This window comes from Globicephala melas, chromosome 2, assembly GCF_963455315.2.
Source record: "Globicephala melas chromosome 2, mGloMel1.2, whole genome shotgun sequence".
NCBI lineage: Eukaryota > Metazoa > Chordata > Mammalia > Artiodactyla > Delphinidae > Globicephala > Globicephala melas.
In genome coordinates this window covers 63,610,769-63,638,089 of record NC_083315.2, presented here as the reverse complement: position 1 = coordinate 63,638,089, position 27,321 = coordinate 63,610,769, and the positions used below count along the sequence as shown (strand labels likewise).

Sequence of the window (27,321 nt, the reverse complement as noted above, 5' to 3'; positions counted from 1 at the left end):
CAACAGTCTCTACAACTTGACCTCAAACACAGCTCCCATGCCTAGCCAGGCTGAGCAGCCTTTTACTACCCCTGGGGCATGCCACTTGATTCCACCTCCATGCCTTCCTTCACACTATTTCCTTTGCCAGGGAGAGTCTCTATTTTCCTTCCACCTACCCGAACACCATCTATCTACAAGTTCCGGCCAGGTACTCCCTTCCTCTTTGAAACCAGCTCCCACCACATCAGGAATCTTTCCTTCCTGGGAATTCATATCACTTAGAATCTGGGATCATATTCTTAGTTCTATATTTGATATTTTTTGTCTCGTTATTTTACTTTTCATGGATCTATATTTTGCCTAACTGCCCAGAACTCCTTGGGGACAGGAACTGTACACTCTCTTTATCCCTGACAGTACTTAGCATAGTGCCATGAACATAATAAACATATTTCTGAATACTGAAGAGACTACCATATCCTTTCGATAAGATCCAAATCAGTAATACGTCATCATTAATCTGTAGGGCAACGGTGTCATAAAATGAACACTTTAAAAAATAACTTTCTTCTATTCAAAAATAACTCATGACAAACTTCTATAGAATAGGAAAATATTACCCAACAATTTACATTTGGTTGGGCTATGTTTTACTTAGCCCCATAGCTCATCCAATTAAAAAAGCAAACAAACAATCAGTTCATATTATCCTATTTTTATGGATGAGGAAGCCAAGGGTTAAGAGGAATGTTCCACGTCACTCTCTTTTAAGTGGCAGGGCTTAGAACTGAGATCCCAACTTCAGCTTCTTAATCCAGATGCTTTCTTTTAATATATAAAGGAGGTACATATCCATATAGGTATCTATATGAATATATATACACAGATGTTTTCTTTTAATATGTAAGGATATAATGTATAAAACCATAGGAATGCCTACCTTCATTCATAAGGATAAAAGACTATTAAAAAAACTTCCTTCAGTTTAGTGGACCAATATTTTAGAGAGTGTGCTACAGTTGGAAAGCTATCAGATTTGGAGTCAGCAAGTCCCAGGATTAAATCCTAGCTGTATGACCCCAGGCATATTTTCATCTTTGTTTCCTTAAGAATTAAATAGGGGGGATAAAACCTTGTAGGATTGTGAAGATCAAGTTTAAATATCAAGTATGTAAAATGTTTAGTGTAGTGCCTGGTATACAGTAAGCACACAAAAAATGATATTATATCATTAGTATAAGTAACTATTAGCAAAAATGATTACATTCTTGGATCTGAACATAGCCGAAGATCAATCTGGTTTCTAAATGAGATTTTACCAACAAACAAACGAGACCCTGCACAGATCAGCACGAAGCCCTACAGGCCCCGGTTACTCACCGCCAGCTGCTGCTGCAGGGACTTGACCTGGTGCTGCAGACTGCCAATCAGCTGACTCTGCCTCTTACTGGGACCCCTGCTCGCGCAGGTGAGCTGGGAAAGGCCACTGAGTGCTTGTTTTAGTCCTTCCACATCGCTGAGCAGTTCAGTTATCTTATAAAAAAACAAAGGAGTTGTGGGAGAAACATGTATTAGTCACTTATTCACTTACAATGAACATCTTTACACAGAACTCATTCCTTGAGACACAAAATTTATCTTTATATACCAGAAAGTTGAGGAATGAACGCTGTCAAGATTGTTATCAACAGTATGTGCAATATATAATTTCCTCTCAGTAAGGGGAAAACCTTTCATAGTTAAGAAAATTAAATGAAATCATAAATACATGTTTGGTATGTAGTATATGCTTAATAAATAGCGACAATTGTAAGTAGATATTAATAACTTGCTATTATAATTATACATTATATTCATAACTGACTTCCACAAAGCTGAGAGCACTAAAATTCTGGGTCATATGAGCAGACATGTCAGAAAGTCAGTACTTGTACCTGTCCACTGAGGAGGGCTGGGGCTGTGTCTGCTTTCACTTGTCACTACATCCCCAGCATTAAGCATAGTACCTTGCAGGTAGAAGGCATTTAATAATTATTTGTTGAATGGGTAAAACTGAACTCAATCTCCCTGATTTCTCATCTTCATAGTACATACTTTATTCAACTACCAGTACTGAAAATATTATTGAGCACCTATTCTGTAAATTGTACCATGAGAATGAATGATAAGATGGAAACATAAGTTATGAACCTGCTCTTAAAAACTAGTTGGAAAGGGCTTCCCTGGTGGCACAGTGGTTGAGAGTCCGCCTGCCGATGCAGGGGACACGGGTTCATGCCCCGGTCCGGGAAGATCCCACATGCCGCGGAGCGGCTGGGCCTGTGAGCCATGGCCGCTGGGCCTGCGCGTCCGGAGCCTGTGCTCCGCAACGGGAGAGGCCACAATAGTGAGAGGCCCACATACTGCAAAAAAAACTAGTTGGACAGACTAACCACATCATTTTTTTTTTTAAATATTTATTTATTTGGCAGTGCCGGGTCTTAGTTGCGGCACACGGGTGGGATATTTAGTTGTGGCATGTGGGATCTAGTTCCCTGACCAGGGATTGAACCCAGGCCCCCTGCATTGGGAGCGTGGAGTGTTAACCACTGGACCACCAGGGAAGTCCCAACCACATCATTCTGACACGGTAATATATATGTTGTAAATGGATGGCAAAACCAAAATACAACATGCATTTTGGAAGAGGAACAGTTTACTGTAGGCTAGATTGGCCAATGAAGGCTTTAGGAAGGAGGGTTAAGTGATGAAGTGGGCATTAAGGAATGTAGAGGATTTAAGCAGGTAGAAAGGAGGGGCAAGATATTCTGTCTGTAGGAAGATACGGGGAAAGGATGTACAACGAGTTGGAGGGCTCAATTTACTGGTATGGGTGAGTGCCAAGATCAAGTCTGGTGAGCTCTGCAGCATCCTTAGTTTCTCACAGCCCAGAAACACAGTATTTTTTCCTCCTCTCCCTCACCATTCTTTAGGTACCTTAAAACCCACTGGGTTTTGACCATTCATTTTTGAGGCAAGTGAATCTTGAGTTTCCCCATCTTACCTCAATTCTTGGCTGTACCAGTTGAGGAAACAAAAGGAAAACTACTTTTGATTTTTGTTTGTGTGACTTTACCTTTTTGTCAACTCCAATTCTTTTTTTTTTTTTTTTTGCATACTCATAGTCAAACTAAAAAGGTGGCATTTAATGGTCACTTTGTTAATGCTTTTGTAAACTTGTCTTGTGGAGTACTATGGTAAAGAGTCCTATTCTACTCTGGCAGTTCTGCTCTGGGGTTTCCAACACCAAGACATGCTTACCTAAAGTATTATTATTACCTTATTATCTTTAGCTTCGATCTGTTTGGCGGATTCCTGTATTCTTCTCTGTAACTCTGTGATTGTTGTTAAGGACTTATCGCATCGTTCCTGCTGATCCTTGATTTCTTGCTCAATGCTGAAATGGAGCAATTCCTTCTCATCTTTTGCAGACAGTTCCTTCTTTTTGGCATGCAAAACCTCCTCACATACTTCCTCATACTTCCTATTCAGATTGGCCAATTTTTCATTTAAGTTGGAAATCTGTGTCTCCAAATCACTTTTCGTTGCTTTATATTTAGACAAATCAACCACCTCCCTAGTCTCTAATTTTTTTAATGCTTGTTTCGTATTCTGAATCTCAGACTGGAGTTTGGAGACCTCTTTGGTTTTGTTTTGGCTCTCTTCTTCCTTTTCTCTCAAGCTAGTTTTTATGATTCCAACTTCTTTCTCAAATGCTTCCTTAATCTGCAGATGCTCTGCCAGGGGCACAGAGGAGTTCTTCTGATTCTCCAGCATCTGCCCCAGTTGGGTCACTGTCTGCTGCTCTTTCTCATAACACCTTTGCTTACTCTTCAGTTCTTCCTTAAGCATCTCAATTGTGCCATTAAGAGACTTTTTCAGGGCCTCAACCTGTTCCAGTGGAACATGCTGTTTCTGCAAAAGAGTTTGTGCTGCAAGCATCTCAGAGGTCTGCTTGGCATTTTCCTCCACCAGCTTCTCTTTCTCGTTCTTTACCTCTGTGTATTTCTGCAACAGGTCTTTTAACTGTCTGTTCAGCTCTTCTGTTTTTCTGCTTAATGCTCTTTCCATTTCATGAGAATTCTCAACAAGAACATTTTTATCCTTTAGATCCTTCTGAAGAGTGAGGATCTCCTTCTTTAACTTGTCGTTTTCTTGCTTGCACTTCTTGGCCTCTTCTTCGCTGATGTGATACTTTTGTGTCTGCTCGGATAACTGTTCTTTTAGTTCTTTCTCGGTAGCTTTAAATTTTCTCTCACACTCTTCAAAGCTGACAATTGGGGCATATTTTAGCTTGATGCATTCTTGTATTGTGTCAAGTTCCCTTTTCTGGGCCTCGATCTCGGCATGCAGTGTTACAATCTCCTCCTGGCCTTTTTTGTAGTTAGCCAATATTTCGGCACTGTTGTCCTGGACCTTCTTCATGCTCTTCCTCACAGCACTCATCTTTTCCTCGTGCTCTCTTAGGCTTATGTACTCAGCTTTTATTTGGTTCTGAGTGTTCTCCAGGTTTCTTTTTAATATTTCATTCTCATCTTTTATTTTCACAAATTCTTGATTTATATCTTCACACTTCTTCTTCACGTCTACTAATTCTCTGCTGGTTTTATCCAATGTGCTACTCAAAGCAGTTTTAATCTCTTCGTGGGTTTTCACTGGCACATACTGATTACTCATTATCTTTTTCAAGTCAGTGTTTTCAGATGTGAGCGAATATATTTTCTCTTGGTCATCACCACATTTTTTATCAAGTTCAGATAGCTGCTTCTTAAGTTCAACAATATTAGATTTCAGGGCCATTATCTCTTTTTCGTGTTTCTCTGGAGGTATGAACACAGTTTCCAGGTGGCTAACGTTCTTACTTAAACTGGCATTTTCCATCAGCAATTTCTCCATTTCCAACTTCTTTTCTGTGTATTTGTGTGTCACATCTGAAAGCTTTTTATTCAAATCATCAACAATTACATCACGTGACTTTTTCATTTCTTCACTTACTTTTAAAGGGACGTAATGATTTTTCATTTCAGTCGTTAAGTTATGCACTTGTTGGTTGAGGAGCTTATTATCCAGATAGACCTTTTCAATCTCCTTCTGTAGTGTCTGATTTTTCGACGTTAACTCACTGATTCTCTTCCCAAGTTCTCCTGACTTTTGCTCTAATCTGCTCTTGAGCTGCTCATGTTCTTCCGGCTTGACCTGCTGAGCCAGTTTGGCCTTCAAATTCTCAAGTTCTCTCTTTAACGGTCTAATTTCGCTAAGTGATCTTTCATATTCCCTTTCCATCTCTATTAATTTTTTTGCCTTCTCATTTACTTCATTTGACAACAAGCTCTTCATGTTTTCAAATTTCTCTGCCGGAATGGAAAGGGCCAGCTTGGATGACAAGTCCTTTAACTGGCCTTCCATCTCGGTGACCTTTCTCCCTCTCTTCTCTCGCTCCAGTTCACACATGCTCAATTCCTTCTGCAGTCGCTTAGTCTCTTCCATTAGCTTGCCTTCATCCCTCTTAAACTCTTCGACTAACATCTCATTTTGTTTGATTTGGTTTCTTAATTTCCCCACTTCTGCAGACGCACCTTCATATTTCACTTTCATGTCTTTCAACTGATCCTTCAGTTCTTCTGTCAGTCTGTGGTTCCCAGTAGCTGCGTCGCTTGTTAGGTGCTCTTTCAGGGCAAGAAAATGTGTCTGCATTTGTTTCACTTTACCTTCTGACTCATACATTCTCTTCTGAACATCTTTCAAGGCATCTTCTAGTTGCTTTATCTGCTCATCTGAATCCTCTTTGATCCTTTCACATTCCAATGCTAAGGCTTTGCACTCTGCCACCTTGTGAGCCAGTTCATTTTGGAGCTTGAGTCTGTCTTGTTTTGCAGAATCACAGAAAGTTCTCATTGCTTCTAATTCTTTCTTTAAAATTTCATTTTCTGAATATGAGGTTTGATTAGGTAAGGCCAGTTCTAGTGGTCTTAACATAGATCTGCTTTGCATATGGGCTGGCATACCTGTGGAAGTACACTGCAAAAATAATAATAATAAAATAAATTATCAATTCCAAAAGCCTAAAGAAGACACTTACTTACTTACCAAACTTATTTACCAAACTTACCATTGGTAATACCTACCCACACATGAATATCAACTTTATCAACATACATTTACTATTTCTATGTTTTATGGCATATAATGTGCTTAGAACTTCAAATTCTGAAGAAAGTCATCAGAACCCTTGAGTAAAAACAAGGCTTTCACAATTTTACATCTGCAAATAATTCCACAGAATATTATTTTCTAATAACATATATTGACTTCTAAGTTCCCTCAATGTTAACTCCAGTGTACTGTTGTTTAAATTATAAAAATACTACCAAAATAATCCTAGCTAGTATAAGAATTGTCAAGAGAATGATGTTAAGCAACTCACAAAATAGAAACACGTTTTCTTCTCTCAAAAAGAAAGATAAATTAGAACTTAGCATACGATCTTACTACAAAGTTGGATTGACATCTTGTTTCCTCTATTACATGCTAACAAAAAGAAGTACAATTTAAGTTCTCATTGAAATATTTCATAAGTATCAGAACATATACCATGAAAGATTAACTATTTCTATTTTTCCCCAGCCACGCTATTACAGTAAGGGCTCTTTTAAAGTCATGTGCTATGAGTAAAAAAGCCATGTGCTATGAGTACAACCCACTATTTTAATAGGCAGGTTTTACTGTTGTTCATTTCAATCCACACTGCCTTCCCATGGATGAAGAAGAAAATTCACAACATGGAATAATTTCTCAGCCTCAGTCTGCTTCTAATTATCTTTCAACTTACCAGTTATCTTTAGACTAAGACTACTATCATCTACCAACAAACTACTTACATAGCTTCACAATTTCCATACTTATTTTATTACAATCAAATATTTATCTTATGTTCTTAAATATTATTCAGTTGATTGACAATCAGTCTCTCAACTTACAATCTTAGAAGTTTCCAGCTTAGAGTGATCTTAGACATCATATAGGCTAATTCACTCTTCTACAGAAGAAAGTATGTAAAAAAACCTTTAAAAGACCAAATATTTATCAGTTCTGCAGTTCACAGAAGGTACTAAAAATGCAAACCTTGTATTTACTGGAAACTAAAAGTGAGGAGCAGTTAAACAAGTAAGAAAATCAGATAACACTCTGCCTTGGAAGCTTTATTTTGTGGTGAATTTCCAAAATATAGAATATATATTTGAATGCAAGGAACAATACATTTAAAAGTCAAGACAAATGCCTTTTGAATTATTCATACCTGTCTCCCCCTTTAATGGGCAAATATGAAGAGGTGACCAACTGCTGTTAAAGAATAGAGGGCTACTGTCAAAGACAATGAAATTGTAATTCAAATCTCTTATTTAAGTCACTGTCACCAAAAATACTCTAGAGGGCACTAGACACAGCAATATCTGCTTTTATTAAACTCAAGACCACAAGGCCAACTTTTCTTTGATAATGAAAACCTTATTCAATGTACATATAGATGATAAATATACAATGCTCTTTTCCTCTTTTTAAAAAGGCACAATTATTTTTATAAATATATTTTAAAATAAAATATTACCTGTGAGTCTGTCATGTACATTTGACCTTGTTTAAGAAGCATATCTTCTTTTCCTAAATAAGTCCAAATAAATGATATCTTAAATATCCATATCAAAGAAGGCTAAGCATTAATTTGGTGTTATTATCTCCTTTATTATTCAAGTAAAAAAGAAGCATGAGTTACAACATAAAATCATCCTTGTTCTAAAATATCCATATTTTTCCTTATTATTCCTATATACATAAGGAAAGAATGTATATTCTTTTGAATAGATACTAAGTTGGTTTTTATATTTTATTTATTTATTTTTGGCTGTGTCAGGTCTTAAGTCGCGGCACACGGGCTCTTCACTGCAGTAGTGGCAGCGTACGGGCTCAGTAGTGGCAGCGTACGGGCTCCAGAGAGCATGGGCTCTGTAGTTTGCAGCACGCGAGCTCTCTAGTTGAGGTGCGTGGGCTCAGTAGTTGCAGTGCGCGGGCTTAGTTGCCCCATGGCGTGTGGGATCTTAGTTCCCCAACCAGGGATCGAACCCACATCCCCTGCATTGGAAGGCGGATTCTTAACCACTGGACCACCAGGGAAGTCCCACTAAGTTAGTTTTTTGAATTATGTAAAATTGTTAGACTAAATAAGTTAAATGATTATTATGAAATATGTATATTAGTTAAAATAAAAATGGTGTTCTTTGCAATTTATAGGATAAATATTTCGATTGTAGTTAGCTAACGGATAATTTAATATTCAACAAGAAGCCAAAAATTAGATTTTTCTAGAGAAATTGTTTAAAATTGGAGAATAAACAAAAGGGAAAATTATGTATAGTCTTAAAGAAATAAATATTTATGGAACATCTAATTTTAAAATGCTTACCTGCACTGAGACTATATCCAAAGATTTCTCCAAATCAGAAAACTATGTTTACGTCTCTTTCCATAAAAAGCAGGCACCAAATATCACAAGATAAATGTCTAACATGCGACAAGGCAAATTTGGTAATGCGTACAATATACAATTTAAAGATCTAGGTCCTAAGGAAAATCAGAGCCTCAGTGATTACCAGATTTTATGTTAGAGACTACAGGAGTTATTTTAATCTCTTCCTAGTTCCATGTTGAGGTATAACACACAAGTAGTTGGATGAAGTTTTGCAGCAGGAATATCATATACAGTTAGACGAAATAAAGAGGCATAAACATTCTTTTTTTTGCTTGAACTGTGTGAACTATAATGATAATCTTTACTTTTATACTTACTGTTACTGAAATGACTTCCCGATCCTAAATGATTGCTCTGAAATCAGAAGGATACATTAAAACATTTTAGGTGAATACTGCTTCATTTTGTTAAATTCTGTATCTATTTTAGCTCTAAATGATCCAGTCATTAAAACCACATTTTCAACATTCCTTGTTTCTCCTGGGTATTATTCTACTCGAACTCACAGAAAGGCAGAACACAGTTAGAGAGATCAGTTGGGAATAAACTACTTCACTCAGCATTTTAATAAAAGCAGCCAAGTATTTCAAGGAAAAACTTGACTGCTCAACAGAAAAAAAAAAAAAAAAAAACAAGCTCCAAATGAAATGAAACAACGTTGAATGTATACTCTCTGCTGTTTCTTTACTTCAAAGGAAGGAAATGCCACATTCACCTCTATAAACCAATTTACTTTACCACCTTTGGGGAGCACGAACCCTACCTCATCGCCTGTGAAACATTAGCCTAACCCCCTCTTTCAGAATTTATGGAACACCAATTACCTTTGAAGGTAAAAGGAGACAGAGAGCAGGAAATGAAACTGAGGCAAAGAGCTACATATAGTTCATAATAAATCCATCAATACATCAGTTAGGAAAAGGAGAATAATAGAGAAATTTTAGATACTCTGAGTTAAAATATATTTGGATTGCTCCTTATCCCAAGTAAGCCAGACACAAAGAACCTAACATAAATTAAAATACTATACTTTTGAGAGTAAAGGTATGCAGATGTACTTCATGTTTGTGTATCTGTCTATATTAGTACTAATAGCTATGTGTCAGACTCTGATAGGTGACCATGATAAAAACGGCCCACAGTTCCATAACTAAATTAATGTCCCATTAATACTTATTGCCCCAAGGGTATGGAAAAATATCTGTAAACTTAGGTAAGCTCTTTGTTCTAAGTAATATTTAATACTAGAGTCTGTAATAGGTAGTAAATGGGCTTATACATGAATGGGTAAGGGGAGGCCAAGGCACATAAGGAGTTCAAAAAACTTAGTTTGGGTTCATTACCTTGACTTGATGACTCAAATGAAAACAAATGCATGAGTTACAACATAAAATTAGCCTTGTTCTAAAATATCCATGTTTTCCCAAACCTGCTCTATAAGGAAAATGCCTACATATTAAGTATTACACGTAACACAGCAATTCTGTTGGCAGTTTATGAAGACTTTTAAGTATGTGAGATGATATAGTAGTGGATATTCAATATTTATAAATTATGATTCCTTAGTTTTTAAGGACTGCTCTCATAAATACTGGGTCACATATAAAGTGGACCCTGGAATTTTCTTTTTGAAGGTTATAAATAATTTCTAGTATAAAAATTCATCTGACTGGGGAAAATGGCCCCATTATATTGAGTGCAAAAACTTACAGAACAGGATAAATAATAAGACTACCTGTTGAATTCATGTACATAACACAAGTTATGTACAAACAAAGGTCTGAAAGGATGTCAGGTGCTAAGAGTGCTGGGCTTATAGGTGTGTTTATTTTCTACTTTTAGTTTAACTATATTTTTAAATTTTTCTGAAATAAATATATGTTGTTTTATAAGAAACAGTAAGCATTTTCCTATAGTTTATAATAACCTCATTCAAAGTTACAGACTTGTCTGAAGCTACAGAAAACCATCTATTCTTAAGACATGGGAGTCTACTCTTAGGAGAAAAATAACACAAAAACAGTACCCAATTATAGGTGTCAAACTTTGATGAATACTTCAAAGGCCCACATACACTTCTGTATCTTCTCCAGCTGAGTGTAAAACTAGTATTGTAGTTAGGGGCACAAACTGCCTGAGTTCAGGCTCTGGCTCTGACACTTACTCTTATTTATAAAACCCCGCACGGGTAAACTGCTTTTTGCCTCAGTCTCTTCACTTACGAAGTGGAGATAAAACGAAAACATACCATACCAAGTTGATGTGTTTATTAAATGCATGTAAAGTGCACAAAGCAATTTCTGGCACATGGTTGGGGGTCATGAACTTGTTAGCTATCACTAGTTTCACTACTAACCTTAAAAAAAGTCTTCAAATGTGAAAAAAGATAGAAGGCCCTATACTAGACTGTTCTTTAGCTTATAAAACTGTTTCTAAATAATTTCAGAATTCAGTCTATAAATATAAACACAGGTTTTTGGTTGGTTTTTTTTAATGTATCAAGGCATAACTCACCTGCAATAAAGTACACAAGTATACAGTGCAATGAATTTTTGCATATGTATACTTTGTGTAATTACAACTCAGATCAAGATATAGAACCTGTCTAGCACGCCCAGAAGTTTCTTCATGCCCCGTCCTGGTCAGTAACCGGCCACCAAAGGGTGGCCTCTATTCTGACCTGTATTAGCATAGATTAGCTTTGTCTAGTTCTGCACTTCACGGAAAAGGAGTCAGGCAGTATGTGCTCTTTGTGTCTGATTTCTTTCATGCAACATTATGTCTTGAGATACATCCATGTCTTTACATTCTTTTTCATAGCTACACCCATATTTTAAAATTTACACACAAAAAATTTACTTTTGTTATGTACTTTGGAGTTATATTCCACAATAAAGATAAAAGACTCACATTGAATCAGCCACTCTCTTCAGTGACCCCAATGATGAACAACATTTATAAAATATATATTTTGGCCTTGCAGAACAAATCTATGCAGTTAAAAGTCTGGAGAGTGGTCACCCTTGGTGCAAGGAGCAAGCGTGAGGAGGCTTCTGGGTACTAGTTATGTGGTGTTTCCTGATCTGGGATGTTAGATTTGTGAAAATTCTTCAACTTATTCACTTTAACATGTTCTTTTTAACGTATATTGTATTTTGATTAAAAGTTTAAAGAAAACATAGTCTTGGGGGCTTCCCTGGTGGCACAGTGGTTGAGAACCCGCCTGCCGATGCAGGGGACATGGGTTCGTGCCCCGGTCCGGGAAGATCCCACATGCCGCAGAGAGGCTGGGCCCGTGAGCCATGGCCGCTGGACCTGCGCGTCCGGAGCCTGTGCCCCACAACGGGAGAGGCCACAACAGTGAGAGGCCCACATACCGCAAAAAAAACAAAACAAAACAAAAAAAAACATAGTCTTGGAAAAACTAAGAGCTAATTGAGCCAAGAAAAGATAAGTATATGATCTGAGCCTTATTAACACACTACTCTCACCAAACAAATTCATATACGCACAAGGTCCTTTCTGAGATAATCCTGGGATTACTGCTTTTCACTTAAATGATGCTTTTTATTAACACCATCATAATCATTATAATTTTACAGGTAAAAGTATGTCTTGAAAAGGTAAAGATGACAAAGAGGAAGGCTGGGGAAGAGAAACTGGAACTGAACTAAATGTCAGTTTAGTCAATTTCAATGATCTCATTTAACCTTTAAAACAACTCTGTGGAAAAAAGGACAATCACCCCAATTTTGCCAAAGCAGCACAAAGCTCAGAGACTTTAAATAAATTGCCCGAGGTCACACTATAAAGAAGAGAGTGATAATTCAAATTCAAGCCTGACTTCAAGCCCTTTACCACGGCCCATTATGAGTTACATGAAATAAATTATTTAAGCTTTCTATACCTCAAAATACTTGAATCTATTTTTCAGAGCCTCAATAGCTCTTAGGCTTTCTTCATGTTGCTTTTCTTTAGCTGCCAAAAGGGACTTCAGCTTTTCTTTCTGAAATGGAAAGAAATAAATACAGAGCAAAATCACCCTGTGCTTGAAATTGTGTTAAAAATGTGTTTTAGAAAATGTGAATTAGAATTACTTTGAGGACTATAGTTAATGAATTCTCTAACCTGGTCACTTTTTTTTTTAAAAAACGGAACTTTTTTTTTTTTTTTGGCTGTGTTGGGTCTTTGTTGCCATGCGTGAGCTTTCTCTAGCTGCGGCGAGCGGGGGCTACTCTTCCTTGCGGTGTGCAGGCTTCTCATTGTAGTGGCTTCTCTTGTTGCGGAGCACAGGCTCTAGGTGCACAGGCTTCAGTAGTTGTGGCTCGCAGGCTCTAGAGCATAGGCTCAGTAGTTGTGGTGCACGGGCTTAGTTGCTCCGTGGCACGTGGGATCTTCCCAGGCCAGGGATTGAACCCGTGTCCCCTGCGTTGGCAGGTGGATTCTTAACCACTGTGCCACCAGGGAAGCCCTAACCTGGTCAATTTTTAACTATTAGTAGAGTTCAAAATTTGTAGAACTATACTAATAATATACAATATACACAAACAATATTATGAAAAATTCAAATTTCTGTGGTTTGTTTTAAATCTTATCATTTTCAGACATTTTCTCTATAATGCTTAGAATTTTATATCTTTTCATGAAAAGTTTCATAGAAAATGAGCCATTCAGAGGCTCATTTCAGTAACAAGAAAATGCCTACAATAACCCACGCCACTATACTCAAAACATAATTTTACAGTCACACATAGGTTTTGTTTTTTCCTTTGAGCAATAACCCAAAAGAGAATTCTGTCTCCACGTCAGTTCAGGACTTAAACCTCTACTGCAATGTTATCTTCCATTTACACAACAATTTACAGCTTTAAAGTAAAACTTATCATCCTACCTCACTTTCCAGATCATCAGCAACCATTACTTCCTAAATTTAAAAAGAAGAAGAAATGTATTTTCACTCTTGAAAGTTTATGTTAAAAAGCATGAGCTTGGCAAATATCTTTTAAAAAGACTGGTGCATGTCATTAAGATTGGGGATGAGGCTGTGAGAAGAAAATGCCTATGTGCTACTACTTCTGTGCTCTACGTTGTCATTCATGCTTCTCATTAACCAGGTTCAGAAGCACTTTCGATTCTTCTGAGACCCCATCAGTTACTTAAAACTCTTATCTACTCTTCCTCCTCATGTCTTCTGTCTACTTCTTCCTCTCTAATCCCACAACTCCAATCACAGTTCAGTCCTTTATCATTACCACAGACCAACAGTGTTCTCTGTTCTTAGATCCGACCTTGTTTCATGTAAAGGTCCTAATAAGATATGACTTTCCACAGGGCAATGACCTGATTTTACCTCCTTTAGCACCTGGCACCATGACTAGCTGTGATGGGCCGTCATTAACAATTTGTTACCGATGATGATGACTCGTAGTAAAACAGTTCTGGATTTTTCTGGTATGACGCAGATTATTTACCTCATTCAGCTGTAGTTGTAAACCATTTACTTTATCCAATAATATTCTCTGTTCCTGCTGAATTTTTCTCAACCTCTCTTTCAGATCTTCATTTTCAATCTCCAGATCCTTAAATAGCAAAGATAACAGATGCCAGACCAACTTTAAAGGAGCAATTCTTATGGAAGAAATTTCTAAAAGCAGTTCACTATCATAAACAGATATATACATATATAAAACAGCTTTAAGTATAAAGATACAATAATTTCAATTACATTCAAATAATTTAAAATCTATACATGAGAAATAACACAGAAAATTATAGTCCTATGATAACTAATAAATACAACTATATACAAAGACAGCAAACCATCATGATTCTAATAAATAAGAAATAAAAGCATCATCTGGAAATAGAAAATAGCAGAAGAATATGTCATTTTAACTTTTGCCAAACACCTCTCAAATTTATGAGTTTAACAAAGCATAAGAATATCAATACTTCAGTGCTCTGATAAAACACTGAAGCCTCCAATTGAAGGCTACAGTTCACTTTCTTAACACTACATAGTAAACTATGAAAACCCAAATAAAATGCTTTTGTTTTATCATATGGAAAAGGCTATTCAATTTATATTTTAATGGTATTTCAGTCATAAAATAAACCATTTAATTATGGCTCTTTTTCCAACACAATCCAAATAATAATTATTTTTTGAACACTTTGACGAACATAAAAGGTAAAAAGTGCTATGTGGTTACCGAAATTATTTTTCTTAATCAAAATAAAAAATACTTTAAGAAAAAGTTCAGATTTTGTTTATTTACATTGATAACCATCATTTTTATCACTATAATTAATTTTCTAAAAGGAATACAAATTTATGATTTATGGCCCCAGATATATTTAAATCAACAAAAACTTACAGAAAGTTATTAAATTATTTACTTCCTAATATATATTAAAACAATACTTCTTGTAAGATAATACTGACTCAAACATTCATATCAAAAGTTAATTCTTTTAGAAGGAATTTGGCAAGAAAGTAGAATCACAAAACATAACAAGCTGCCCTTCCATCCCCTACTCATTTCCCCCACATTTTTGCTTCCTTTCTTTTCCCCAACCCCACTACAAACAATGCTGGAATTCTTTGCAAAGGAAGATACCAATTTTTTTTTCTTTTTACCTGAATGTTTTGATGCTCCCTCTGATCTGATTTCATATTTACTTCATCTAGCATCTGCGTCAAATTTCGCTTTGGTAAAACATAAGAAAACACAGGTTAGCAAGTATGAGAATATAGAAAAATACACTTTCCTCAATAGGCAATACACCCAATTAGTGATTTTCAGTTTATCCAAGTTTAAATTTTGCTGTACAAAACACAAGGTGGCAGTGTTTCCACTTAAAACTCCAAATGGAAAGCATTTTTAAGGATATAGGTTTTAAATAAATCAAGTATAATCTATTTTTTAAATACTAAAAAAATAACAGAATTTAAAACCCCTACTGCTAAGTATTTATTTTAACCAAAGTCACCAAATTTTAAAAAGGAGAATTTGTACTAGAGGCAAAACTCATGTTGTACTATAAAGCATCAGCTACCATTCCCAAAAGAAGAATTTGGTGTTTAAAAAGAGGAGGCAGGGGGGAGTTACATTAATGTTGAGAGAAAATATGGAAATTACTTCTTTGAGTACTGATGAGATAAAATATCAAAGGGTGTGATAAGAAAGAGATAGACAATCCACTGACTAAAGCTATATAAAAGATTTCTAAATGACTTGGTTGGGTACATGATCTGTTTTTGTACACTTACTGCTTTGAAACTTTATTCCAGCTTAGAGATTTGCTTTAATAAAAGCACAATACAATCACTAAACAAGAGATAAAATAATTTTTTTGCCCAAATTGATCTTTAAATCTACACAATAATTTAGAAAGGTATTTCTTTCTTCCTTTTTTAGAGCTAAAGAAACAAAACGTGAATGCTTTAATTTTCCAAGATAATTTTATGTTCCACATTATTTGTTGACTCATGTGTTTAAACTATCGTACTAAAGAGCTTGGATTTAGAATTAGAGGAACAAGTTCCCATTAAGACGATGCTCTGTATCCACGATTTGGCCCAAACTACATGTCTAGCCTCATTCCTTCTACCAAAGGGCCGTTCTTGACGTGGAATCTGACCAGTCTCATCATACATACCACTTTCAGCCCCTGCCTTCCCTTCTGGTCTCTGGTTCCTGTCACTCTGCCCCTCTACTGCCCCACGGGCATGTTAAACATGCTCCTTCATCAGGGGCTTGGTACTTGCCCTTCCCTCTGCCCTTGAGGCTTCACCCACAGAGCCGCTGGCTCCCTCCTCACTTCCTTCAGACCTCTGCTAGAATGTCAGTCACTTCCTGACCACACCATCTAAAATAGCTTCCCGCCCTCTCCCTCTTCATTCCCTAATCCTGTTCTGCTTGTCTTCAAAGCATCTGCCATGGTGCTAAATACCCATCTGCTTACTGTTCATCTCTCTCACTGGGCTGGGAGCTCCATGAGGGCAGGGAATTTGAACACTGATATCCCCAGCACTTAGAACAGTAATGGGCATATAGTAAGTAACTGAATACATCTTATTTTTTAAACTATACTGTAGGCTTCTTGATAACAAGGATTATATGTCCCTTAGTACACAAACAAATCCTATTTACAGCAGATATTTTAAAATGTATTTAATTAACAACTGAAACAAATGAGTTTTACTGTTCTTAGCAGAATATTAACTCCATGAATTCATTTAGATAATTCCTATTCATTTAGATACCATTCCCATATTAATATTCAATAATTCTTTCTTTTAAATACATGTATATTTCAGAAATAGTTTTTCTCTTAATATGTGTGAGATGCCTGGTATTGATATAAGAGGGCACATTTTATTTCCCTCTATACCCACTTAGGTTATACGAGGAATGGGAGAAAAGTCTGAAACAGCTGCTCCAGATGGGAAAGAAAAGTGACAGCAGATATGACCCATGCAGGGACATATTACTTAATTGTGATGGACTGAAAAGGAAGCATGCTTTCATACAGCTTTCAAATTCAGGTGCAAGCTACAGAAATGATACAGAATGATGACAGGATGGCTCAGAAGGTACCTGATTACTTCTCTTCAGGGTTTGGAAGTGCTCAGGTCCCTCTCATTAGAGAAAAGCTGAAAGCCTGGAAGGGGACAGTCAGCAGAAGAGGAGAGCTGCCTACACTAGCTTTGGGTGAGATGGTTTAAGAGTGCGCAAAGCAATCCCACACACTTTAACTCGAAGAGATCAGGGGAAATGATTAGACATCTACTGAGACTGAGACACAAAACCAGGGTTAAATAGTGATTTGATAATAAACTTAGTGCAAGGTATGAATTATTTCACGTACTGTGTTTTTTTAAAAGTCAAATCCTCATTAAATTAAATACAGCAAAAAAAGAAAAAGAAATCAAAATGTTAACAGTGGCATTGAAATCACATATATAATCAGTTTTGAATTCTGTTTTCTTCATTTCTTATTGCTTGGAAGAATTTTCCCACATCAGGGGATATTCGACTCTGTTACTAAGGGAGAATAGGAGAAAACTGTCTAGGGTCTACCAAGCTAATATTCATCATCAAAGAAACTCAACAAGGTGCAATATTCCATACTTGAAAAGGCTGGATGTTCAAGACCAGCAATCAGGAGTCTACTTGTTTCCCATTGGATACATTCATTGTAATTAAGACCCATTGTCTCAAGCTGAGTGACAGTGTCTGGATAAAGCCTCAGGATCTCATGACCTAGGTTCTACATGGGCATGATTAACTGGGAAGAGAGAACGGCATGCATTTAAACTCAAAACAGTTATATATAACCATTACCCAGGTTTACTCAACACTTTACTTAAACTGCACAATATACATAATTTTTTAACCTGTTGTAAAGATGGTCCTTTCTTCCAAACTTCTCTCCCTGAAGATTTAAACAGAGGGAAAGGGAGGAGAAAGAGGAACAGTGAAACAGCAGGTTAACTTGGGTAGATTTGCATTCACCAATTATGTAATTAAGTCAATATTAAAGAAATAAATTTTTAAGTTTCTTTTGAAGTTTACGACCTTACAGTTAAAACAACAATGAAATATCACTTTTGCCTATCTAATCGGCAAAGTATTTTTTTTTTCCTATGACAACATCCCTGTAGATGATATTCAATGCCAGGGAGGGGAGACAGGTGAAAAATACAAAATTTAAAACATCCTAAATTAGAAGGCAACTTTTCGATATATTTTAAAAGCTTAAAAAAATGTGCATAACCTGAAACCTCTTAATTCAATTTCTAGGAAGTTATCCTAAGGGTATAATAAAAATATGCTAAAATATTTATGCATAAGGACAGTCACTAAATGGTTATTTATATTAGTAAAAACTGTATAAACAACTTAAATGATACCTATAGAAAACTGCTTAATTAAATTAAACTTAGATGGAATTTTATGCATCAATAAAAATCATACTGTAGAAAAAATATTTATTTATGAGGGAAAAGTCTTCGAACTATATTACACAAAAAGTAAGCTACAGCTCACTACAGGTGACCTCAATTTTATGCATAGAGAGAAGACTGGAAAGATATTCCTCAAAATGTTAGTAGAGGCTCCTCAGTGGTAGAATGAGTGGTTGATTTTACTTGCTGTGCTTTTCTGTGCTTTCCAATTTCTCTTTAATAAGCATACGAAAATACTTGGCACAAGTATTCAATAAATCTTACTTGAATATTTTAAATACATGTTTAAACAATGATTCTTTCTTTAAAACTTTTTAAGTACAAGAGCTTAAGCACTTCGCCCCTCCTTATCAAAAAATATATATTAGCAAAACACTTTATTTGGCTCTTTCTTTTCAGTTCTTAAATTACTCCACAGTAGAGTAGGGTTGACTGGATAAACTGGACAATAAATGTAACACACTCTGCCTCAGAACAAGTGACTATAATGTAAAAACGCAGAGCTGGGGCAGAGAGGGAGATGAACCAATACTGCTTATTGTAAGGAGTGTTTTGCCTCTTACGAACTGTAGCTCTACCACCTAAACCTTTAAAAGCTGCTCTTTATTAACTAGCACTTTTCTAGTGACAGAAAACTGCTGGTACCTTTGCTGGTATTTTCTGATGCAGTCTTCAGTAAGGTTAGAATGTCCAGATTGTCAGCAATTCTTGCATAGTAAGAACTATCATGGCCGAGGGCATCCAGCAAGGTTACATCAGCTCCATTTCTGATTAAGACTTCTACTGCATCTTTGCAACCATACTCGCAACCTAGCATGAGAGCAGTCCTAGAAGGCAAGATGGAAGAATAAAAGACCTTGAGAAGGATCAAAAAAAAAATTTCAGAAATCTCTTTCAGAGGTCCCCTTCTTAAAGAACAGATATTACTTTAAAAAGCCACGTTGTTATAGACACAGATTTGACTTCACATTTTTATCTTATATTTTAGCTCCATTGCATTTATAAAAAACATTTGTTTTGTGTCTTAGTTTGCAGAGCTAGCATTTTACATCTACCTACACACATCTGTTACTTCTACTACCAAATTAACCTCCTTTATTCCAGTCCTTCTATGTACTACAAGTTAATTGCCACAAAGATCTTCCACAACTGATACTGTCACCTTATCTGTGCAAAACCTACAATGATAAACCCAAGCTATTTAAATCACTTTGCAGGCCTTTCCGCGTCCCTCGTGGTGGGCGGCAGGACAGAGTGGCACAGTCCTTTCCGAGGGTTCTCGGCCAAGGGCTTCATCGTGGGCCCTGCTGCCGCCAACCCCACTCCTCGTTGGAGAGAAGATGGAGGGCTGGAACAGCGCCATCTCCGCCGGTATGTGCGGGGCCCTTTTCATTGGGTACTGCATTTACCTTGACCCCAAGAGATGGAGAGATCCTAACTTCAAGAACAGGCTGCGAGAACGAAGAAAGAAACAGAAGCCTGCCAAGGAGAGAACCGGACTTTCCAAGTTACCTAACCTTAAAGATGCTGAAGCCGTTCAGAAATTCTTCCTTGAAGAAATACAGCTTGCAAGAGTTACTAGCTCAAGGTGAATATGAGAAGGGTGTTGACCATCTGACAAATGCAACTGCTGTGTGTGGACGGCCACAGCAGTTACTGCAAGTGTTGCAGCAAACTCTTCCACCACCAGTGTTCCAGATGCTTCTGACTAAGCTCCCAACAATTAGAGAACTGTAAGTGCTCAGAGCTTGGCTGAAGATGATGTGGAATGAGAAACAAATGTCAATATAATAATCTCAATTTAAAAATATTTTAAAAATCTTAACTTGAAAGATAATCAGCTCTGGGGGAGTAAGGGCAAATAAGCTTGTTATGGACTGTCCTACACTCAAATCTACCAAAGTTAATTTTTACTTTGTATAGATCCATTTGTCTGTTTTATTTATTTTCCCAGTGAAAAGTGTATTTTGTTAGAGAGGTTTTCATTTTATAAATACACTATCAGTTACTGAAAAAAATGAAATAAATAAATCACTTTGTGAACTGAACCACATCATGCAAACGTCACCAATGAATCCCTTCTATTCCAAAACAAGAATCAGATTCCTGTTCCTGATTTCTCTCTTTAGAAGAGCCTTTCTTCTCCTACACATCTCCTTCACATTTTCACACTTAATTTTAAAATTTGCCTTCTCAAATAAATCTTCTTTTTTTGTTGTTGTACGCGGGCCTCTCACCGTTGTGGCCTCTCCCGTTGAGAAGCACAGGCTCCGGACGCGCAGGCTCAGCGGCCATGGCTCACGGGCCCAGTCGCTCCGCGGCATGTGGGATCCTCCCGGACCGGGGCACGAACCCGTGTCCCCTGCATCGGCAGGTGGACTCTCAACCACTGCGTCACCAGGGAAGCCCTCAAATAAACCTTCTTTGATTAACCCCATTATCATGGACCACTGGTTTATTCTGCCATGATAGAATCGTCAGCACTTAAACATTTAACAGCATGATTGGCAGATCATAATAATGCAACAATTAAATCATCATGGAAATTTAGAAGTACTCTAGAAATTCTCTATTTTTACTGCTGAGGCAACCAACACTTAATGAAATGAAGTGACTTATCCTATATATGATTCTGTCTTCAACTGTGAATATTGAATTTCATACGGAAACTGATTTTTGCCTTTATTTGATGTCTGTTCTATTCCTCTTTTATACTCCCCGGTAGTTGCTGGAATGCAGTTTTACATAAAACAGGCATTAACAAATTTTTTGTTATAAGGGAAAAAATGTTATAGGTAAGACAGGAAGAAAGAAAAGAAACTTGAATACAGAGTGTCAGAAACAGATTTTAATTTACCTTTAAAACCATTTGATATGTCGTCTAATATAATACACATTGCCCTATCGCATTGGTTTTTTTGTGAAGTTCCAATGAAATAACACAAACATACTTGGAAAAATATAAGAGAAAGCATTGTATACGTGGATCAGCCAGATCACCCCTTTCTGATCCTAAAATTTATTTTTCAATCAAATTTTCTTAAACATGCTTGGAGCCAGATCACAGTATCACAAAAACAAAGTAATATAAAAAAAGCCACTTTCTTAAAAATCACATTAATGATTTAATTGCTTAAGAATTTCCTCCTTTGAGATGCCTGAACAATGAAAACAATCAGAGCTATAAAATCTGACATCCAAAGACTAATTATACTTATCTACTTCCAGTGAACTACAAACAATAGAATACGTGTTTAGAAGAATAAAAGTAACTGAAAAGAAACCAACAATTTTACCAGTAATCATCTATACAATCTCAGAAACTTGTCATAAATTACTGTAATGCTTCAACTGGTGGAAGGGATGTATTTCAGATACTTTGTTGTCAGAAACTCCGTGACTATAAACATCAGAATTATAATATAGCAAGCAGCATGATACACTAGACCCAGAAAAGAGGACAGAGAGAATTACAGATAGAAATTGTTAGTGCACACCAACTAAAATAACATCAAATACAGGTGCAGAAATAAATTAATGAAATCTGTACTGGGGTACAGAAATGAACTCAGTTTCAAAGAAGGAGGTGGCATTGTGCCCAGCAGAAAGGAGAGAAAACACCTTGAGAAAATCTACACTGAAACATGTCAAGCTCCAGGACACGCAAGAACTCCCTTACTCTCAAAAGATTCACTAATGAAGAAGTAGAGACTGTAAATGTCATTTTTTATTCTTCTTCCTTATTTGAGCCCATTTCATTAAAGATTATTTTATAAGCTCAAAATAACTAGGATATAATTACTCTTTTCTTCAGTTCTTTGACCTGAACACAGGCCATAATCACTGCCTGTATTTCGAGTTTACCCTGTCATCATCCCCCATTTCCCTCTCCCTCCTTCTTCAGCCAACTCTGAAGAGTAAGAAGAAGTGAGTGCTAATTCCAAGGAAGGGAGAACCACAGGGGATAGAAAGGCCAAGTCACAGCAGCAGAGCTTCAGGATCACTGTGCATCGAGCTGGTGTCTGGGGAGCCGTGATAAAAGAATTACCTGTTTTGTTTGTCTCTGGAATTAATATCCGCCCCTCTATCTATCAGCAGTTGACATATTGTTGGCCTACACATCTGAGTAGCCAGCACAAGTGGCGTCCGCCCATCCTAAGCAACAAGAAAAATAAGACAGCATTCAGACAACGAGTCTCCCAAAACATGAAAGTCAGAATACATGAGTTGAAATGAGAATAAACATAAACTGACTTACTACATCTCTGGTATTCACTGAGGCCCCGTGGTCGCAGAGCAGCTGTATGCTAGAAGGACAGTCTGCCATAGCTTTGAGGAACAAAGGAAAATGATAAATGGTGAACATCTGTTGGTAACACGTGGTGTTTTGCTAGACCCGTATAAGGCCTAAATTCTTCAATCCCTAAAGTACTAAACTTCACATCCTTCACTCTCAGTTTAGCATTATAAGCATTGATTTTTCTATCTGAAAATGGATTAGACAAGATCATTTTGTAAATTTTGTATAATTTATTAGGACCAAGGAACACTGTCACTCTTGCAGAGGACAAGAATATACTGCTGTGCTAAGGGTAACCACTGATAATGAAAATCACACTTAAACTTTCTATTTACAGTATATTTTAAAGTATGGCTATAACTTACTGAATCCTTGAAGTGTTAGTGCAGTTTTTTTAAAAGAATCACATACTTTTTTCTTTATAGAAGACCCACAGTAAATAAAGTATGATTCATACAGTTCATATTTCCTTTTCAAAACAGAAACTGCAATGTCTGCCCTTGATGCAAAAGCAGGGTCATTTTGCTAAAAATTATATTAGAAAATCACATGATGCCTCTTCTCTGATCAACACTAGAGTTCATATTTGTATCAGGAAAAAAGTGGTCAAATTCATAAAGTACAATTGTGTTTATACTTCCCACGAGTTTTTATAAAAGTTTTATAAGTTGATATTAGTTTATTTGCACAAAAAAGTACTAAGTCAGCGTTCTTTTTTTTTTTTTGGTGCAATAAAGTAAAACCAAACATACATTAAAAAATCACGTCAATTTTTCATTTCTGATGTCTTTAATCCAGCAAGTCTTTTATATAAAATATATAATCAATCTTAAAAAAAAGATAAATTGAAACTGAATACATTAATTCAGGAATTATAAAATAACAACCATTCAGGCCCAATTAAAAATAAGAAGGAAAAAATGTAAAGCATAAAAAATTCCAGAGTTATACTATACTGAACAAATCAAGTCAGTATTAAAGGTGCGATGATGGAGAATGCCAGCCGTTCATCCTTGTTCCATGGTAATAAAACTGTGTTGCGCACAGGGTGGCTCACCTAGACCACAGTTCCCAGTCTCCTTTGCATGAAGGCATGACCACATGAGTTAGATCATGCCAATGGAGTCTGACATGAGGGACATGTGCTACCTTCTGAGTCTAGGGCTTCTGAGTCTAGGGCTTTAAAAAGTGGTTATACATTCTTCCATAATCTTTCTCCTTCCTGCTAGCAGGATAACAGGTATCTATTATCAGCTTCAGCCTTAAAGATGAGGACACCCCCAGGCAATGGTAGAACTGCAAAATAGAAGAAATCTGGGTCCCTGAATGACTATATGAAGCAGAGGTACAAGCCAATCTGATCATTAGGGCTGTGACATGAAAGAAATAAATTCTGTGTGTGTGTGTGTGTGTGTGTGTGTGTTTAAAGCAAATGTTATTTTATTTTGTCACAGCAGTATAATCTTATCCCTAACCAAGACAAAAATTGCTATCAGGAGTCAGGTGCTGTTGTAACAGATACCTAAATTATACAGCACTGGTTTAGTGGTTGGGTACTAGGTGGTCAGTAAACATATTTCAGGCTAGAAACCTTGTGATTTTTCTCACACTGTGGCAAAACGTTTGATAGATCTATCATCTGTGCTAATTTACAAGGTACACTGTGTGAGTATGGAGCCTTTCTAGGTGAAGCAATAGAAAAGAGCCCAAATTTTAGGGCATATTGGCGGCTGCTTACTGCTTCTAGTAAGAAAGAGATGAGGTCAACAAGAAAGAGATGAGGTCAAGCAAGAATTAGTTATGAACACAGTTGGAAGGCAATAGAGTTTCTAGATATTTGGGACCTCACAGGTATAGAGAAGCCAATTGTTTCTCTATACCAACCAGCAAGATATAAAACTATTGTTGGTCACAACTTTTCTCAAAGACAGCCCAATAAGGAAAAATGAAAAAAAAAACAAAAAAAACAGATCCAGTCCTGGAATAAAGATCAGATTGAGGATACTATATTCCCATCCAAGACTATTATTTCAGATGACTTTGAGGTGGCAGTATTAAAATGAACAAATGAACCTATTTACAAAACAGAAGTAGAGTCACGGATGTAGAAAACAAACTTATTATGGTTACCAGGGGACGGGGTTGGGGGGGATAAATTGGGAGATTGGGATTGACATAACACACTACTATATATAAACTAGATAACTAATAAGGACCTACTGTATAGCACAGGGAACTCTATTCAATACTCTGTAATGGCCTATATGGAAAAAGAATCTAAAACAGGAGTAGGTATGTGTATATGTATAAGTGATTCACTTCATTGTACACCTGAAACTAATACAACATTGTAAATCAACTATATTCCAATAAAATTTTTTAAAAACTCTGTAAATTAACCTAATGTTCTACACAGTACTGAACATTTTATAAATAAATTTTCTAAATTTTGGTTAAAAAAATAAAATAAAATGAGGTAGAGAATCATGAGTCCAGAAATAAAAACAAGAAATAAAGGAGGGTTAAGAACTTTATGTCCAGAAAATAAATGGTTCCTGACATATGAAAGTGGCTGGCAACAAATAGGCCAGAAACCTACCAAGGTTTTGAGGGAATGCACTACCCCAAAATCCAAAAGCCCAGTCAGCTAAAACTAATAACTCTTCCTGTGCTTAAGCTGCCTATATAGAGGGCATACTTTCCAACATCCAATTTACCTGTGATCTTGGAGGATAATGGACAAGAACCTTCCAGAAGGCAGAGCTAGGGCCCACAGAGGACAATAAGGGATTTCTCCTAGGAAACAAAACTGGGGGGCACCTGAAGGAGCTAACCAAGAAATTTACTCCAAGATCTCAGTTGAAAGCCTTTGCAAGTTTTGCTCAGCAGTATCTGAAACCTGCTGTTGAATAGTGACTGCTGTGTATTTCCCAGTTCTCCTGTTTCCAAAAGGGAGTCTTTATTTTACTTATCCTGTTCTTGCTGCATCACTATATTGTGAGGAGCAGATCTCTTTTCTTTGAGTTTACAAACTGTTGGACCATGAAGAGCCATTTCAGAGCCAAAAATACACAAGTGCACATCACCCAGAAATCCCAGACTTTGAGGTGGCTTCAGTGACTGAATTGGTTATGTATCCTCTCCCTTGGGGTGGGGATAATGTTCTATGTGTGGAAAGTAGGGGCTGCAGGAATATCTGGAAGGCCAGAGGGCTGGACTGTGGCAATTGTTACCAAAATTTGTTCTCCCCTTCTTCTACCGTGTGGCAGCTCGGCCATGACTAGTTATCTTGAGATTACATTTCTGGGCCTCCTTTACAGATAAATACAACCAACTGACTTTGGTCTTATTGATGGATTATGAGTAGGGCTATTTACCACTTCCAAATCTGGGCCTCAGACTGTGGGCATGCGCTCCTCCTATTCTCCTTCCCTTTCCTGCCAGCTGGAACGCAGATATGACTACAACCCTGCTGCAATGACATTGCTGAGGAAGATACCAGAGGAAAGTGGAGCAACAAGATGGAAAGAATTCAGTTCATGAATGACCTCAAGCCACCTGCCAACCTATACCACTCCATTTTTTTTTTATAAGCAACTGATATTGGAGTTCTTTTACTACATCAACTTGGTCTTCATTCTAACTTCATCTGTATACCTACTGAACAAATATTAAAATTTCAATCTGTTAAGTTGTACCAGTTTTAAAAACAGGGATAATAAAATCTATAATATACAAAAAATTACACATACTTACTGTACATATTTTGATGAGTTTGGACAAACGCATACACTGTAATACCCTCACCACAATCAAGGTACTAAACATATGGATCACCTCCACAAATTTCCTTGTGTCCTTTTGTGTGTCTGTGTGTTTTTTGGGGTTTGTTTTTGGGGGGTTTTTTTGGTGAGAATACTAAGTACTCTATCCTCTTAATATATTTTAAAGTACACAATACCATATTGTTAATTATGTGCAATACGTTATTACATTATACAATAATTATATACAAGTTTTGTATAATAATTATACCTCAATTAAGCAGTAAAAAAAATAAAAACAACTAGAAAAAGTTGAACATTGAGTAAATGATATTGAAAACATTTTCAAATGCATTAGGTGTAATAATGGTATTACACTTAGGTTCCAAAATAGAATCATTATCTTTCAGAGATAAAAGCTGAATTGTTTATGGATAAAATTATATGATGTCTTGGATTTGATTTAAAATATGCCAAGTAGAGGAGAATAATGGGTGGTGGTATAAATGAATCAAGATTAGCCATATGCTGACAACTGTCTCAGCTGGATGAGGGGTATAAGGTATTTTAATATGATAGTCTAACTTTATGTTTCAAATTTTCATTTTTAATAATTTTTAAAACATGATTATTAACATTTTAAAAACATGATTATTTTTAATTTTTAATAATTATAACATTTTTAATAATTTTTAAAACATGATTATTAATAAGGTTGGATGGATTAAAAAACAACTAT

The 27,321-nt window shown here is 36.5% G+C and overlaps 1 protein-coding gene and 1 pseudogene across 3 annotated transcripts in view; one reads left to right on the top strand and one right to left on the bottom strand.

The window, feature by feature from the left end:
* UACA (uveal autoantigen with coiled-coil domains and ankyrin repeats) overlaps positions 1 to 27,321 on the bottom strand; it is an 85,078-nt gene that overhangs the window by 3,498 nt on the left and 54,259 nt on the right. For 2 of the 3 annotated variants that reach the window (XM_030875095.2, XM_070044884.1), the window contains 12 exons: positions 22,777 to 22,847; positions 22,567 to 22,673; positions 19,164 to 19,345; positions 17,949 to 17,986; positions 15,186 to 15,254; positions 14,017 to 14,124; positions 13,437 to 13,469; positions 12,453 to 12,551; positions 8,863 to 8,899; positions 7,628 to 7,680; positions 3,301 to 6,039; positions 1,363 to 1,515 (listed from right to left, as the gene is read on the bottom strand). In XM_030875095.2, coding sequence (XP_030730955.1) covers positions 1,363 to 1,515; positions 3,301 to 6,039; positions 7,628 to 7,680; positions 8,863 to 8,899; positions 12,453 to 12,551; positions 13,437 to 13,469; positions 14,017 to 14,124; positions 15,186 to 15,254; positions 17,949 to 17,986; positions 19,164 to 19,345; positions 22,567 to 22,673; positions 22,777 to 22,847 — 3,689 coding nt within the window. The remainder of the gene's footprint in view (positions 1 to 1,362; positions 1,516 to 3,300; positions 6,040 to 7,627; positions 7,681 to 8,862; positions 8,900 to 12,452; positions 12,552 to 13,436; positions 13,470 to 14,016; positions 14,125 to 15,185; positions 15,255 to 17,948; positions 17,987 to 19,163; positions 19,346 to 22,566; positions 22,674 to 22,776; positions 22,848 to 27,321) is intronic. The other variant, XM_030875097.2, reaches the window with a different exon arrangement.
* On the top strand, positions 19,859 to 20,290 carry LOC115862849 (mitochondrial import receptor subunit TOM20 homolog; annotated as a pseudogene).